This window comes from Suncus etruscus, chromosome 1, assembly GCF_024139225.1.
Source record: "Suncus etruscus isolate mSunEtr1 chromosome 1, mSunEtr1.pri.cur, whole genome shotgun sequence".
Classification (NCBI taxonomy): Eukaryota; Metazoa; Chordata; class Mammalia; order Eulipotyphla; family Soricidae; genus Suncus; species Suncus etruscus.
In genome coordinates, this window is record NC_064848.1 from 114,065,004 (window position 1) to 114,083,069 (window position 18,066).

General features: G+C 39.6%; 1 protein-coding gene across 1 annotated transcript in view; it reads right to left on the reverse strand.

The window, feature by feature from the left end:
- The window catches only part of SRPK2 (SRSF protein kinase 2), a 175,496-nt gene extending 165,631 nt beyond the window's left edge, over positions 1–9,865 (reverse strand). Inside the window, 1 exon segment of the mRNA XM_049783866.1 lies at positions 9,652–9,865. Coding sequence (XP_049639823.1) covers positions 9,652–9,689 — 38 coding nt within the window. The 5' untranslated portion in view covers positions 9,690–9,865.
- Between the last annotated feature and the right edge of the window lie 8,201 nt (positions 9,866–18,066).

Genomic DNA, 18,066 nt, shown 5'->3' on the forward strand with positions numbered 1-18,066 from the left:
CATGTTTGGGGGCATATTTTATATGCTACAAAAAAAAGCAATACAAATTTAACATGACAACAGTTTGATCTGCACCTCTTGAGTCTACCCCATGCTTGTCAGCATCAGGGGATTTTAAAAAAAATTATTTTTTGGGGTTTTTTTTTTTTTTTTTTTTTGAGTCACACCCGGTGTTGCTCAGGGGTTACTCCTGGCTGTCTGCTCAGAAATAGCTCCTGGCAGGCACGGGGGACCATATGGGACACCGGGATTCAAACCAACCACCTTTGGTCCTGGATCGGCTGCTTGCAAGGCAAACACCGCTGTGCTATCTCTCCGGGCCCGGGATTTTAAAAAAAAATTTTTTTATAATATATATAATTTTTATTTTGATCATAGTGTCTTACATATTGTTGACAATAACATTTTAGGTACATATTTACATAAAATCAGGGGGGATTCCCATCACCAATTTGTCCTCCCTACACCTCCGTTTTTGTCCTACCTCCCATTTCCTCTTCCCTCACCCCCAGGGCGGCTAGAATATGTGGTCCCCTCTGTATACAACCCACTACTTAGTAGTCTTGCCCCTGTTTGGTCTTAATGCCTCCCTTATCTCCCCCTCTAATTGTAGGGATTTTAAAATTTTTAACAAAAAGTCTACACAGGTCTGCGGCTCTTAAGACACTGAAGCAAAATGCTACTGAACAGAAGAAAAATGTTTGTTACTGCTGAATTCAGATAGCAGACCCTCTCTGTTCTCATGGGTTTTTGTTTGTTTTGTTTGTTTGTTTAATTTGGTTTTTGGGTCACACCCGGCAGCACTCAGGGGTCACTCCTGGCTCTATGCTCAGAAATCACTCCTGGCAGGCTCGGGGGACCATATGGGATGCTGGGACTCAAACCACCGTCCTTCTGCATGCAAAGCAAACAACCTACCTCCATGCTATCTCGCCGGCCCTCTGTTCTCATGTTTTAAGGCTGGTATGAAGATTATCTTTATTGCCCTTTTTGTTTTGTTTTTTTTTTTTTTAGAGCCACCCCCAGTGACACTTAGGGGTTACTCCTGTCTATGCGTTCAGAAGTTCAGAAATCGCTCCTGGTTCAGGGGACCATATGGGATGCCAGGGATTGAACCCAGGTCCGTCCTGAGTCAACCGCATGCAAGGCAAATGCCTTATTGCTGCGCTATCACTCCAGCCCCTCTTTTGTTTTTTTATAGTCTTCACCTTTATTTAAAATTAGAGGTCTATGGGGGCCGGAGAGATAGGTGTTTGCCTTGCATGCAGAAGGACAGTGGTTCGAATCTTGGCATTCCATATGATCCCCCTGAGTCTGCCAGGAGCAATTTCTGAGTGCAGAGCCAGGAGTAAGCCCTGAGCGCAGCTGAGTGGGTCCCCCCCAAAATAAATAAATAAATAAATAAATAAATAAATAAATAAATAAATAAATAAATAAATAAATAACATTAGAGATCTGGGGCCGGAGAGATAGCATGGACGTAAGGCATTTGCCTCCCATGCAGAAGGTCGATGGTTCAAATCCCAGCGTGCCATATGGTCATCTAAGCCCGCCAGGAGCAATTTCTAAGCGTAGAGCCAGGAATAACCTGAGTGCTGCCGGGTGTGACCCAAAAACAAACAAACAAACAAAAAATATTGAGGTCTGAGGGTCAGACCGATAGCACAGCAAGGAAGGTGTTTGCCCTACATAAGACAAACCTGGGTTTGAGTCCCATCATCCCAAATGGTCCTCTGAGTCTGTAACCCTTGAGTGCCACTGGGTGTGGTCCAAAAAACTTAGTAGTAGTAGTAGTAGCAGCAGCAGCAGCAGCAGAAGTAGAATAGAAGTAGTAGTAGTAATAAGAAGCAGAAGTAGAAGTAGTCCTTCATAAGAATCAAACTTACAATGTACCTTTAAAAAAATATAATCATAAGTACTGGCAAATTTTGGCCTGTATTCTCTGAGGCAATTACAGGCAATAAGAATCAACAGGCGGGTCCGGAGAGATAGCATGGAGGTAAGGCGTTTGCCTTTCATGCAGAAGGACAGTGGTTTGAATCCGACATCCCACATGGTCCCCCAAGCCTGCCAGGAACGATTTCTGAGCGTGGAGCCAGGAGTAACCTGAGCGCTGCCAGATGTGACCCAAAAACCAAAAAAAAAAAAAAAAAAGAACCAACAGGCACCATTTTTCCAGACTTCAGGTCTCCAGTTACCTAGACTACCAACTGGCCCTCGTCACTCTATTACAGGGGCTTCTGATAGACAACTGTGTTCCTTCTCAGTATGAATGGTCTTAATATAAGTTTGCCAGAAATGAAATCGTTGATTAAATGAAATTCTTTCGATAATCATCCCACAGAACAGACATCCCCGATGATAATAATAATAATTATCAATATTACCAATAAATGACTGGAGCGAATGAAGTACTGCTTCAGGAGTGAGGATGAATCCACAAGGCAAAGTATTCTATAACGATTCCTTTAGGGAGGTGCTGACTCTACAGCTCCCATTTTTGCAAATCACTGAATATGTCTAACACAAACCAGTTGTTAAATGATAAACCAAGTGATGAACCAGCTGTTAGTTGATTGGATGATGGATGGATGACAAAAATAATCTATTGAAATGAGTTTTTAATTTCTTAAAGCTACTGACTCATAATAAATTCTGCTACAAAGACAATATAAGACTTCTGAAAGCCATTGTTCTTTCTTGTTTTCATATTATTTAACCGTTGTTCATGTTTGACCTTAATCTCCAGGAGGGAACAGTTTGGTTTCCCAAGTGATGTGATGTCACTAAAGATACACAAAATGGTCTAAGGTGCTGCTTGAAACTTGATATTGAGTTACAATGAATCACATACTGAAAGAGACTCTGTCCCCAAGATTCCTATCTACTTATCCTAGTATATCAAACAGCAAGTCTCACATTGGTGCTAACACATATCTTAAGTTGCTTTATGATACCTGCCAATTTAATTTCCCTGTAAATGGAGGAAACATATGGCTCAAGGCTGAAGCCTCTTATCAGGCAAGAAAATCTAGATGAGAGTCAATGGTAATTGTTTTTTAAAGCAAGTGATATGGGTCTCCAGTTCTGGGAGAGATTATAAAGATTTCTTTTTTAGGGGCCCGGAAAGATAGCACAGCAGTGTTTGCCTTGCAAGCAGCTGATCCAGGACCAAAGGTGGTTGGTTCGAATCCCGGTGTCCCATATGGTCCCCCGTGCCTGCCAGGAGCTATTTCTAAGCAGACAGCCAGGAGTAACCCCTGAGCAATGCCGGGTGTGGCCCAAAAACCAAAATAAATAAATAAATAATCCCCTTCCCACTCCCCTCATCCCCCAAAAAAGGGAGAGGAAAAGAAACTTTGGGGCCAAGGATATAGCTCACTGACAGAGTATTTCCCTTACACATGATATTTGGGGTTCAATTCCAAGCACCACATGGTCTCCTAAGCACTGCCAGGAGAGCCAAATGTGGCCCCCAAACAAAGATGGTTTGATTTAACAAGTCTTCTAGCATAGTTAATGAAACACAAAAAGCACAACATAAAGTAAGTACCAGCAGAAGTGGTCCAAAACCACCTCAGTTTTATAGAAAACAATGCATTTGGGCAATAAACAAATCATGGTTTCATTCATTTTACAACAAAAATGGAATTGCCCAGATTTACTTCAATTTCCATCTGATCAAGACAACATACATATATGTAGTGTTTAAACATATCTAATAATAAAACCATTTTTGTCTGACCAAACAATCTAACACCTGTTACCATGACAATTAAATTTTAGCTTATGTCTTTAATTGAACAGATATAATTGCATATAATGTGTATAAGAAGCAAAATATTTAAATCTAGGTCAATATCATAAAATGAGACACTCACACCCAAAGAACCTCTCATATAGTTTTTGTAATGTAGAAAAAATGTTAACAAAATACTTTATGGGAATCAGAGAGACACCACAGGGATTAAGGAACATAACTTGCACTGGCCAACTCAGTTTGCTCCCTGGCACAACATGGGCCCAAACATCACCAGGTTGACCCAGGTAATCTCTGGTACCAGAGGCCTGGCAGGCCAAATTACTAGAAGAGTTCTCAAGTTTCCTGACCATAGCCTAGAAAGCAAAAGCAACACCCACTCTAAAAATATTTTGTGATAAAACACCCCAAACTTTCTTTTACTTTGAACTAATAATAAGTAAACCAAATGTCACTGATACACTCCTCTGCATACACAGCTGCTGTAACAAATGCTACAACAGAGATGTGAGTAGATCTCATGCAGATGTAGGGATTTATAACAGGTGTGATTTAATCCAGATTTAATCTCCCATCCTGAAGACAGGAGGGTGGTTATGTATAGAAGCAATAGAAGGGCCCGGAGAGATAGCACAGCGGCGTTTGCCTTGCAAGCAGCCGATCCAGGACCAAAGGTGGTTGGTTCGAATCCCAGTGTCCCACATGGTCCCCCGTGCCTGCCAGGAGCTATTTCTGAGCAGATAGCCAGGAGTAACCCCTGAGCACTGCCGGATGTGGCCCAAAAACCAAAAAAAAAAAAAAAAAAGAAGCAATAGAAGCAGCCAGTGAGAAAGGAGCCAGGGGTCTTACGGGCCTCAAACGGCCCTCCATACAACATTTTGTGGCTCTGCCCTAGAGGAATCTTTTTTTGTTTTGTTTTGTTTTGTTTTAGTTGTTTGGGTCACACCCCCTAATGTTCAAGGCTTACTACTGACTATGCACTCAAGGATCACCCGACTTTGCCTCCTGCGGCCCCCAGGTAAATTGAGTTTGAGACCCCTGGTAGTGTCTGAGGCTGGAGAGCATGATGGTTCAGTAACTTAAAAGAGGGCATTTATCTGCACCCAGAAAAATGGTTGAAGGGTGTTGCAAGTGAAACAACACACTTAAGCAGCTCAGGCTATATAATCTGAGAAACCTATCAAAAGGGTACCAGAAATCAGACTGTAAATTCAGGCTGGTAACGAACAAAATCATGTACCAGCTATTCCATCAAGAACAAATATACAATGACCAATAGGAAGTCCAAATAACTATCAATATCAAATAAAGCTCAGCAACTACACTATACCAAAAGGTATATATATAGTTTCATTCATCAAAAGACAAGTAAACAAACACAGGTACACAATTTCTAATAGACACACTGCAAACATTCCACTTGCTTATCAATGGAAGAACAAATTAGGGCATTGTAGCAGTCCTGCCCTCACTCTATTTCCTTTTTCCATTCTCCCTATTCTTCCAGGCTTCTCTCTGCTTTCTGCAACCACGCATTATTATCATATGCCCTTTTCCTCTTCACTTAAAAGGTTCCAAAATAAGAAGAGAAATTTAAAAGTCATGCAAAAATAGCACTAATTCTAGTTTCAAATGTTCCTACACTGGGGGAGGAACAATAAACAATCTCTCACTTGGCATTAATTCTGTCGGTACAACATTGGAGAATATAGACCCATAGCATAAACATTTCGGTCTTTGTCTCTTCGCTTTCCTAAAATAACATTATCAAGCAAATTATAGATACAAGTTACATACTCTTGAAAGGGTGTTAGTGATCAAGGGTCTACCATATCTTATCTACAGTTTAAGAGCCTATTTTTAGCAGCACCACCCTCACCCCATGCTCCTTTTTATTCATCTGCTTCCTGAGAACATGCAAACTTCAAAAGGCACTGTTATTTAAATTCTGACTGAACTTTATTAGTTACATCTGTTTACATTTAGCAATAGCAAGTATGAGCAATGCTTATGGTGAATGTTCAGGTTTTTGGGGAAGAGCATGGGGTTTGGACCACACCCAGCTGTTCTTGGGGATCACTGGTGGTATGGAGAACCATGTGAAGTGTAGGGATTGAAGAACTCAATTCCTACAGAACCTGAGTCCTATGCGTGTGGGTGCCACTTGTCAGGTCCTTCAACTAAATCTTCAGTCTTCCTAAAGACTGGCCTAGGCAGATTAGGAGTCATTGCTCAGAACAGTCTAAATTTAACTCCTTTACTAAGAATTGTACAGTTTTGTTAACATGAGTTCAATGCAGAAAGAGCAACAAGGTTTGATAAAAATCTTCGTAGATAGTTTCCAGACTCTTCACTTCACTTAGATGCTTTCTAGGATGATGTGTCAGAGTATTCCCAATAGCCATTCCCTGTGCGGCCACACTTTCACGAAAGCTCCTCTCCCTTTCTCATCACTTGGAGCTAATATCTAATAACAATAACCAGAACTAATAAGTATATATCCTCACTGAGAAATAATTTATAATAAATAATTTTTTCCTATGATTGGTATTACTCTTCTTCCATCTAACTCTTGTTCCCTCTAACACATAAATTTCCAAATCTCCAGTGTGTTTTAGACACAATGGGCAAACAAATTCCTGGGAACCTAATTTATCAAACAAATTACTTTTTTTATTAATATCTTTACTTAAATACCTTGATTACAAATATGATTGTAGTTGGGTTTCAGTCATGTAAAGAACACCCCCTTCACCGGTGCAACATTCCCACCACCCATGTCCAAATCTCCTTCCTCCCCACCCACCCCCACCTGTACTCTAGACAGGCTTTCCATTTCCCTCATTCATTCACAAACAAATTACTTTTTTAAAATATAAAATGGGTTGATGAACTTTGTGTGTTCAAAGTTTATGATAAACAACATTTACTCCAATATTCAGAATAGAATTTAGCCCCTTGTTTCCCCACTCCCAAATATGGACCTCAACTATTTTTTTCAAGGCAAAAAGAAAAATTTAAATCTCAAAGGTATTTTTTGATGATGTATTTCCTCACCAGGCCCCCAGACCACCGTTTTTTCAGTGACAGATTCTAAGAATCAGCAAAAATTGGTTTCTTGTTTTTCCCATTTTTACAAAACTGAATAAAATTAAATCAGTCCATGTTAACCAGCAAGTTAGAATTGTTTTATTTTGTTTGTTTGTTTTTGGGTCATAACCGACAGCACTCAGGGGTCACTCCTGGCTCCACGCTCAGAAATCAACCCTTGCAGGCACAAGGGACCATATGGGATGTCGGGATTCGAGCCCACCGTTCTTCTGCATGCACAGCAAACACCTTACTTCCATGCTATCTCTCCAGCCCCCAGCAAGTTATAATTGTGTTAAATATGGGCTGAAAATCATTAGAAACATCATATCACCTTATAAATCTGTTTTACTTTTAAGTTCCTCTAGAAAATTTCCATAAAGAAAATTTTAGTTTCTAGTGATTTTCTTCAACATTTCTACTAGTAAATATACAGCAATATTAGCCCAATTTAGATTTTGACATTTTTAAAACTCAAGGCCTGCCTCAAACTCCAAAACGTTAAAGTCTTATAACTGAGGTGACTGGTGAACAAAGAATTGAAGGATGAGAAGGTAACACTGCATGACACTGCAAGCTATTAGATTCCTAGGTAGGATATAGTGTTACTAGGTCATTAATATTTTTTAAGATTCTTATTCAAGTTTTTCCAAAAACATTCAAAAGACAGATAATTGGAATATTCACCACTTACTGTATACCTTTCTTTAAAAGGTGAAGAGGTTCTATTTTTAGCATATATACATTAATAAAACAATTTAGACTACTTTTATCACCCATTAAGATCGCATGTCACTGTCAAGTGTACGTGAGGCATCACCAATAGAACAAACAAAGCAAAGAAGATCTGATTAAACTGTACTTAAAGTTGTCGTAAGCACGGTGCCTGGTTTTGAAACTTTAAATGCATGAGGCAACTTATCTTCCCTTTCCACCAAATTTAACCAAGCTTATTTTTAAATATTTTTAAACTCTTTCCTTAGTAAATGTATTTTAACTTAAAAATAAAAAATAAAACACTGATGCCTGACTTCATTCTCAAATGAGCTGTTCAGCATTCCATTTATCAATAGAAAATTCATGGTTACTCAAAAGAACTAGCATAATTACTGCTGTCTTCCCATTAAGAATGCTCTTCCTAGTAACAAAACTCTTACATTACACTTGGCACCCCGACTGTTCACAGTTCACGCTACCCAGTCCCCTTCCCATCACCACCATTTTACTGGCAAAACATACACAAGGATCAAGACTTTTTTTTTTTATCTTGCAAACTGTATGCTTAAATCCAGGTGACCAGCCACAAACCAAAAGTTAGAGGCTACATTTAGAAATAAAAACATAGGGCCGGAGAGATAGCATGGAGGTAAGGCGTTTGCCTTTCATGCAGGAGGTCATCGGTTCGAATCCCGGCGCCCCATATGGTCCCCTGTGCCTGCCAGGAGCAATTTCTGAGCCTGGAGCCAGGAATAACCCCTGAGCACTGCCAGGTGTGACCCAAAAACCAAAAAAAAAAAAAAAAAAAGAAATAAAAACATAAATAGTCCTCAAATTTTCTATTGTCAAACTCTTAAGTAAACAACCATTTACCTGATTTGTAATACCCTAAATTATAGCCAGCAGCCTACCATATAATCATACCAATAAATTGATATAAAGTCATCAGATCATGTCCTTCATACACTAGTATTTTTTACACTAGTCTACTTTAATTAAATCTATTTTACCATGATAGATTCACCATCTCATTTTCCTTCACCAGTTGTCCTATCACAATCCTTAACTATCAAACTAACAAATAATTTCTCCTTAATATTTTTCCAAATATTAAACCAATGAACAAACAAAAAGCTAATCCTGAAGTGCTTACCAAAAATGGAGGAAACACCCCCTTAAAAGCAAATTATCTATCAACATTAGGTATAAACTATTGGTAACCAAGACAGAAAATCATCACCTGCATGCCAAAAATCTCAATTTAAAACATTTATGTAGTATGTAAAATTGGGTAAACAGAAATGAGCACAATATTTATGCAACCAAAAAGGCCACAATATTGTCCTTCTGACTAGAGATTAAACTACCTTGATTTTATTTTTTAGTAAAATAGTCCTTTTAAGATACTATTTCATTACAATCATTTGATTGACAGATAAAACCATTGCTTTAAAAATACTTGTGAGTCATTTTGTCCTTACCTGCAGGCATGAACCATTACTGCATGCAGTGACTGTTCCATTTCCTAGCACAGACTTGAAGAAGCATCACATCTCCTTTTCAGAATGTGACTAATATGTGGGGTTTGCAATTTGCAATTCCTAAGCTATTTACAAATGGCACTCCCTTTCCACATAAGTAGGGGGGGGGAGTTAAATCATTGCCACAAAAGAAAATTTCTAACCTAAATCTTATAAATAATTTTGAACAGCAACAATCTCAAAATGTACAAGAAAAATCTAACACTAGAATTTCCTAAAAGAAAGCAGTATCTGTTTGTTGGTTAGCTAGGTAAATAATTTTGAAAACCCTAAACAGCTGTTACACATGAACTAGTGGTCTGCTGTGTTATGATGTGCATGCTGCAGCTGATTAGACTACACTGGGTTTTTTTAATCAATTACCCTTTCCAAAAGCAGCACAGCTTGCCCCCAAAACATCTTCAATACAGCACAATGACTAGCATGCAGTAAAAATGTCTAATAGCAAACCTGACAAGAAAAAGGGGGAAAAATATACATACATATTCTGTTTTCTTAGTAATGCTACACCATTAATTGTTCATGCAAGAGATGTAGCTGTACCTTTCTGAAGAGGACGACTTCTCAGAGTTAACTGACATCAGCAGCTCAATCTTCTGCTTGATTTCTGGAAAAATCAGAAAATATTCACAACCAAGATTGCCTGCCTTTGCTTTCAAGCCTTATATCAAGAGATTTTTCTTCTCTAATCCCTTTTGTTCAAAATGAGGCCACAAGATTCGCAGTACTTCTGTTAGGACTGGGATTCAATGGTGCTATAAAGGGAAAAAGCTCCAGAGGCATCAGGCCTTGCTAAACTATGCACATGACTGTTTATGAAAGCAGGAAGTACCATTTCTTTTAAGCAGAGGGGTGTTTTCTTTTATTAAGGTAGAACCAGCATTGTTCTGCAGGAAGATTTTTGAATGCAGCAAATTAAAATACAATCAAGAAATGCTAACATCTGTATTCAATGTACAAGATAATTTGAGAAGTGTGGGTAATAAAGTTACAGTCTGTAAATGAAAAGATCTGTAACCCTTGGCTGCTTCTATTTCACCAGTCCTGAAAAAAATATGGCTCAGTGAATCATTTTTGTCACTTAAGAATAAAACATTAAACTAGAACCCCAGTTTATATGCATTTAAATTTTTTAGCATGATATAATTTCTTAGTTTTCTTAATTTGAAATTTGAATTCATTATCGGGTCTCTAACTCCCTTAGAAAAAGACGGCTAATTTACACCTCAAACCCTCCCCCCCCTCGCAGTACAGCACAAGTGAACAGCAACACCCAGTTACCGAGCAGATAATATACTTGTCCTTTAAGGAAAGGACTGACAATGCCGTCTCTACAACAGAAACATGAGAGCCAATTCCATTTTGTTAAAACATAATTGCTGATACTAATTTTGAAGGAGATGGAGCTAAAAGGGAAAGAGGTGAAGATGTGAGGGAGAAAAAAGAAAAAATAGTGTTTGTATTTCTTAAAAATACTAATGAATGGTCTAAAGCACATTCATTTTACATGACTAAAACTAATATAGTCCTACTACTGTCTAATTCACATATAAAGCTGCTATCATATACATGTATATTTTTGTTTTCCTATTTATAAAGTTCACTGTCCCAAAATAAAACACAGCAAACGACCTGCTGTGTAAAATTAAGTTAGTGTAAGAATTTTAATCGAATAGTTCAGGGTTTTTTCCCCCACTTAAGGGTAAAATTCTTAAGAATCCTGGTTTTACAGAAATCAAAATAATAAGATGTAAAGAAAAAAATATAGCCATATGAAATAAAATGGGTTTCTACAAAAAAAACCCTAATAATAACTAATATGTTATTAGTGTTTATTTCCGATTGTCTAAGTTTATAATTTCACACAATAGGCATTATAGAACAGAGGAGAGAATATGAGGTATCTCACACAGGTTATAAGGCTAAACTGCTGGTGCAAGCATAGCACAAGTGATTAAGCTGGGACCACTTACCTTGAAAAAACTAGTGACAGGATGCAAACTCAGTAATAACCCCTCCTGCTTGCTAAAAAAAGACTGGGTATTAAATGCAAAGCTACCAAGAAATCTTAAGTTTCAAGGTTTCTTAAGTTTCTCCATTTTTAATAATCTTGACCTTGGGGAAATTATTTAAAACTCTCTAGGCTTCTATTTTATCTTCTATGAAATGGAAATAGTAATTCCATTATTAAATATGTTTGTGGATTTGAAATAATGAGCATGAAAGTCCTTTTTTGTTTGCTTTTTGGTTGGGTTTTTGATTTTTGGGTTTTTTCTTTGATTTTGTTTTGACTCCTGGGAATTAACTCGGGACAGGTGCATGCCAGCCAAAAGCTTTACCCACTTACTTATCTCCTTAGCCCTGTAAGTATTTATTATTTCTGTAATGCAATTAGATAGCACCTAGCAATAGATAGTGCTTGGTGGGTGTGGGTGTCTGTAATTTAGGACAGTAATCCTAAATCACTATTTGTTGACTAAGTTAATGAAATATACAATATGTATTATGTATCTCAGTCTTCCTTCCAAAACATTTTTGGTGGTTTTGGGGAGGGGGGACCACACCTGGCAGTACTCTGGATTTACTTCTGGTGGGCTCAGGGGACCGTATGAGATGCCAGAGACTGAACCTGGATCAGCCATGAGGAAGGCAAATCCTCTACCCATTGTACTATCACTATAGTCCCCCAAAACATTATTTTTAAGGGTAGTGTCCATACCCAATAGTGGATTGGGTTTGTTACCAAGAATTAAAACTTGGAGTTTCCAAATACAAAGCATGTGCTTTAGTCCTTTATCTTCCTAGTCCTATAGAATTACGTTCGGCCTACAATTAACCACTTCAGAAATTAGTTACAAATTGAGAAATGGAATAGTGGGTAAGGCACTTGCCATTATACACAGCTATTCCCATTCAACAAGCACCACCAGGAGCGATCCGTGAGCACAGAGGCCTCTCTACCCAAAAACATATATACTTTTTTTTAAAAAGAGAAATGGCTGACTTGAAACCATATTTATCACCACAGCCCACTGCAAAAAGGTAAAATGATTACCCTCATGTATTTGCATAACATGTGGGCATGGGGACTGGTGAGGTGGCGTTAGAGATAAGGTGTCTGCCTTGCAAGCGCTAGCCAAGGAAGGACCTCGGCTCGATCTCCCAGGGTCCCATATGGTCCACCCAAGCCAGGGGCAATTTCTGAGTGCTTACTCAGGAGTAATCCCTGAGTATCAAATGGGTGTGGCCCCCCCAAAAGAAAAGAATAAAATGTGGGCATGTAAACAGAAAGATCCCCAATATTAAATGAAAATTGTAATATAGTATCTTGTAAAAAATTTTGGAATAATTCATGGGGTGTTGCTATTATTGTTGTTGTTGTTGTTGTTGTTGTTCAGGGGGGCCACACCTGGCAGTGCTCGGGTAATTCCTGGCTCTGTGGCACATGTGGGATCTGGAGACCACATGAAATGCCAGGGATCAAGCCCAGGTTGGCTGCATGCAAGGCTTTTAATAGTATTTTTGGCTTTGCAAGTTCCAAATTTAAAAAATTTTTGAATAAAAAAAATTGGGGGGGGGGTCACACCTGGCAGTGCTCAGGGGTTACTCCTGGCTCTGAGCTCAGAAATCGCTCCTGGCAGGCACAGGGGACCATATGGGATGCCGGGATTCAAACCACTGTCCTGCATGCGTGGCAAATGCCCTACCCCTGTACTATCTCTCTGGCCCTTGAATAAAAAATGTTTTAATGTTCCAACACTTTCACAGTTTAGTCAAACTTTCAGATACTCAACAGTTCAGAAAGTTCATAAGTGCTATGCTAATACTGTATTCTTTAAGACATATGTACTTTTTTCCATGTATCTATAATCTGGTTCTCCTTATCAACATTACTCTTGGGTCTCATTGCTCCTCACAGTCACTAACTCCAGAGTCACTAACTCCAGAATAGTTCTGCTCTTCAAGGACACATTCTCCCTTGAAAAGAGTTCTCTTTTTGTTAAAAACTTACCACTAACAAAATGTTAAAATGTGATTTTCTGGAGGCTGGAGCAATAGCACAATGGATAAGACATTTGTCTTGTACACTGCCAACCCAGGTTTGATCCCCGGCATGTCATATGGCCCAGTAAGTCTGTCAGGAGTTAGTTCTAAGTGGAGAGCTAGGAGCTTTTGTTTTGTTTTGGTTTTGATTTTTTAAATAATAACCTTGCAACTGTGGTTACACGGTTGTTCATAATAGTTTTTTTTTCCCCACAGAGAAAGCTGTTTATGATTGAGTTACAGTCATACAATGTACAACGCCTTCACCAGCGCACATTTCCCAACACCAATGTCCCTAGTTTCCCTCTCACCCTCACTGATGTCCTCACTCTGGACAGGAACTGGGTGCTGTAGGCAGGTAAAGTGACATGCATGGCACCCCTTCATTAATAGTAATGCAAACCCCAGTGTCAAAAAAAGGGAGGGTGAAGGAGAGGGAAAGGGCGTGGGAGGAGAGGAGAATATGCCTGCCCCAAAAGCAGGCAGGGAAGGAAAGACAGGCCCAAATTTTCCATGTTCCTCATAACTCTGGTTTTTACTTGTTTGTCTTCTTTCACACAGATCTTAAATGCTAAGGATTCTTTTTTTGTTTGTTTGTTTGTTTGTTTTTGTTTTTCAGGCCACACCCGTTTGATGTTCAGGGGTTACTCCTGAGTAAGCGCTCAGAAATAGCTCCTGGCAGGCACGGGGGACCATATGGGACGCCTGGAGATGGAACCGTGGTCCTTCCTTGGCTAGCGCTTGCAAGGCAGACACCTTACCTCTAGCGCCACCTCGCTGGCCCCATGCTAAGGATTCTTTCTTTTTTTGGTTTTTGGTTCACACCTGGCGGTGCTCAGGGGTTACTCCTGGCTGTCTGCTCAGAAATAGCTCTGGCAGGCATGGGGGACCATATGGGACACCGGGATTTGAACTAACCACCTTTGGTCCTGGATCGGCTGCTTTCAAGGCAAACGCCGCTGTGCTATCTCTCCGGGCCCCATGCTAAGGATTCTTATAACACCTTTTATTCCCTAACTATACTCCTACAATAAGCAGTATCTTGATACTACTAGATCACTGGATGTGTTGAACAAAACAATTAAAAGGAACTTCTGGGGCCGGAGAGGTAGTGCTAAGAGGTAAGGAGTCTGCCTTGCAAGCGCTAGCCTAGGACCAGCCGTGGTTTGAGGGCATAGCCAGGAGTAACCTGAGAGTCACAAACGGGTGTGGCCCCCCAAAAAAGAAAAACAAAACAAAGCAAAAAGGAACTTCATCTAGTGGCAAAGAGAATACATCGGGTAACGAGTTTGCCTTGCACATGGTCAACCCAAGTTCAATTCCCAACATCCTAAGTGAGCCCCTTAGCACCGCCAGGTGTAATTCCTGAATGCAGAGCCAGAAGCAACCAACTCCTGAAAACCACCAGGTATGGTCCCAAAAGTAAATACTTTTTAAAGACAGTGCTAGACAACTAAAAATTCACACAAGAATGAGCAAGAAATTAAGACTCCAACCACAGTATATCAAAGTTAACTCAAGAATAAATATAAGATAGGGTCAAAAACTAAAATATTAAAACAAGGGCCAGAGCGATAGTTTGCCTTGTACGTGGCTGACCCAGGACAGACCTCAGTTCGATCCCCCAGAGTCCCCCATAGGGTCCCCCTAGCCAGGAGCAATTTCTAAGCACATAGCCAGCAGTAACCCCTGCGTCACCAGGTGTGGTCCAAAAACAAGAATGAATGAATGAATCATAAATAAATAAATAAATAAATAAATAAATAAATAAATAAATAAATAAATAAATAAATAAATAAAAATACAGGGCCAGAAATAGCACAGCAGGTAAGGCATTTGCCTTGCATGAAGCCCACCCAGGTTCAATCCCCAGCATCCTATATGGTCCCAAGTCAATAAGGATCAATTGTTGAGAGCCACCAGGTACAGGCCAAATAACAAATTAATAACAATATTAATTAAGGGTCTGTAGCAACAGCACAGCAGTAGGGTGTTTGCCTTGCACATGGCCGACCAGGACGGACCAGGGTTCAATTCCTGGGATCCTCTATGGTCCCTCAAGCCTGCTCGGGGGGGTGAGGGGGGATTTCTCAGCACAGAGCCAGGAGTAACCCCTGATCACTGCCAGGTATGGCCCAAAAACCTAAATAAATAAACAGTCCTCTATAAAGTATAATTATAAAAGAAAAAAGAAAAAACATAAGGAGCTGGAATGACAGCACAATAGGTGAAGTGCATGAGCACATAGATAATGATTTAAGAAAGCCTACAAATTTCGATTCTATATTTAAATGGTTAAAATGATTATTTGAGGGTTTTTTAATCAGTTACTCTTTTGGGAGGGCCACACCCAGGGACGCTCAGGGGTTACTCCTGGCTATGCACTCAGAAATTGCTCCTGGCTTGGGGGGACCATATGGATGCCTGGGGATCAAACCAAGGTCTGTCCTAGGCTAGACTAGTCCGTCCTAGGCAGACTCCCTTCCGCTAGCGCCACTTCTCCGGCCCTTAATCAGTTACTTTAATTTTTTTGTTTGTTTTTGTTTTTGAGTCACATCCAGCAGCGCTCAGGGGTTACTCCTGGCTCTATGCTCAGAAATCGCTCCTGGCAGGCTCGGGGGACCTATGGGATACCGGGATTTGAATCACAGTCGTTCTGCATCTAAGGCAAACACCTTACCGCTGTCCTATCTCTCAGGCCCCTACTTTAAATATTTTTAAAGATTCCAGAGTTAGTGTGTGGTGATCCAAGATAAGAACACAGATCACGGATGATCTAACTACAAAGTTAACTCAACTACAATGCTGGCTAGCCTACAAGAAGAAAATGCTCACATTGTCTAGGGAAAAGGGAATGATAAGAAAAAGCATCTGTGCTACATTAAGATGTAGCAGGATTTACTAGGTGAAGAAAATGTTACTTCAAACAAAGCTACAGAACCTTAATTAAGCAGGCTGCCCAATTCCTGAGTGCTGAAAGCCAAGAATTTTTCCCTGAGCATGGAGGCCCCAAAACAATAACAAAAATAAATGTAGCTTTTATTTAGTAGGCACATAATCAACTAACAGGCAAAAAATTAAAACTCAACAGGTGAATGAGATTTTTTTAGAATTTTTTATCATTGAGAAAAAACATTAAATTTCAGGTAGCTATTTAAAGCATGTCAACTCACCACAATTAATTTTGTCTATGCACTTACATAGTACCCATCAGAAATTTTTGCCAATTATCACTTCTCTCCTTTGTAAATCCTAAAATTCTCACCTCTAGTTTCAGTTGTTGCTGATTTCTATAAAAATCCTTTATCAGCAGCAAGCAATAGTAAATCTGTTGCTATACAAAACATTATACAGTACACCATGAACAATTTAACCAGATTATCTTGCTTTCTGGAGGATTTCCTATCAATTACATGAACAGGACAATTAAATTAGTTCTCCATTTTTAGATATAGAAATAAACAAAATGTCCTCACAGGATCCAGAGAGAGTGCAATAAGCAAGGCATCTGCCTGCCCTTTTCAGTCAGCCAACACAAGTTTGATCCTGGGCACTCCAATAAGCCCACTAGGAGAAAGCCCTGTGCATTGTCAGTGTGGCCCAAAATTCAGGAGAGTGGGATATCCTTACACCAAAAATAAAATAAAATCTTAGTTTTTAATTAAATCAAAGTGACCTTAAAGTAGAAAACCCGAGTCCAAATTCTTCACCTTTTCATCTATAGCCACGTACTGAGTCACTGATTTCTACCACGTAGAATAGAGTATTTTAAACATGAAATACCTAAATATTAGGATCCGATTAAGTGGGGCCAGAGTGATAGCACAGCAGTAAGGCATTTTGGTTGACCCAAGACAGACCAGGACTCGATACCCGGCATCCTATATGGTCCACAACACCTGCCAGGAGTAATTTCTGAGCAAAGAGCCAGGAGTAATCCCTGAGTATCCCCAGGTGGGGTTCAAAACCCAAATCCCCAAAAAAATATCAGCTTAAATAACAGAATTTAAACAAATAGCAATAGCTAAGATTATATACAAAGAATCAAACATTCTCCCTCCACCCTTTTTTTTTTTTTTTTTTTTTTGGTTTTTGGGTCACACTCGGCAGCACTCAAGGGTTACTCCTGGCTCTAATGCTCAGAAATCCCCCCTGGCAGGCACAGGGGACCATACAGGATGCTGGGATTCGAACTACTGTCCTTCTGCACGAAAGGCAAACACCTTACCTCCATGCTATATCTCCGGCCCCATCCTCCCCACTTTTTCCCATTTTCTTACTACTCCAAAATGCTATAAGAGAATGACTGTCATTATTCCCAATTTACAGAGAGGAAGACTGAGGCATGAAGAAGCTAAGTAACTAAGCACAGTTCACAGAGCCAGTGACCCTGGTGAGTCTATGCACAAGATCTAGACCAGTGATTCAGTGATTCACAACGTAAAGATCACCTTCAGTAGATCAAAGCTGTTCATGATTGGGGTCGGAGAGATAGCATGGAGGTAGGGTGTTTGCCTTGCATGCAGAAGGAGGTGGTTCGAATCCCAGCATCTCATATGGTCTCCCGAGCCTGCCAGGAGAGATTTCTGAGTGTAGAGCCAGGAGTAACCCCTGAGCGCTGGCAGTTGTGACCCAAAAACAAAACAAAACAAAACAAAACAATGCAGTTGTTAAATGAACTATTGCACAATTATTGCTTTTGTAATTAAAAACACTTTTCTTAAATAATGTTAAGTTGACAAAAGATGTTCCATTTAAAATATAGTTCTTTTGTAGTTACTCAGCTTTCAAATGACACTGCAAAAGACTGTCACCACACTATTATAAATAGCCTTTGAAAGGCCAATTTTCACTTTCAAATAAAATTCACAGTTTAATCAAGGTCAAAGCAAAACTCTGTTGAAATTTGAGTGT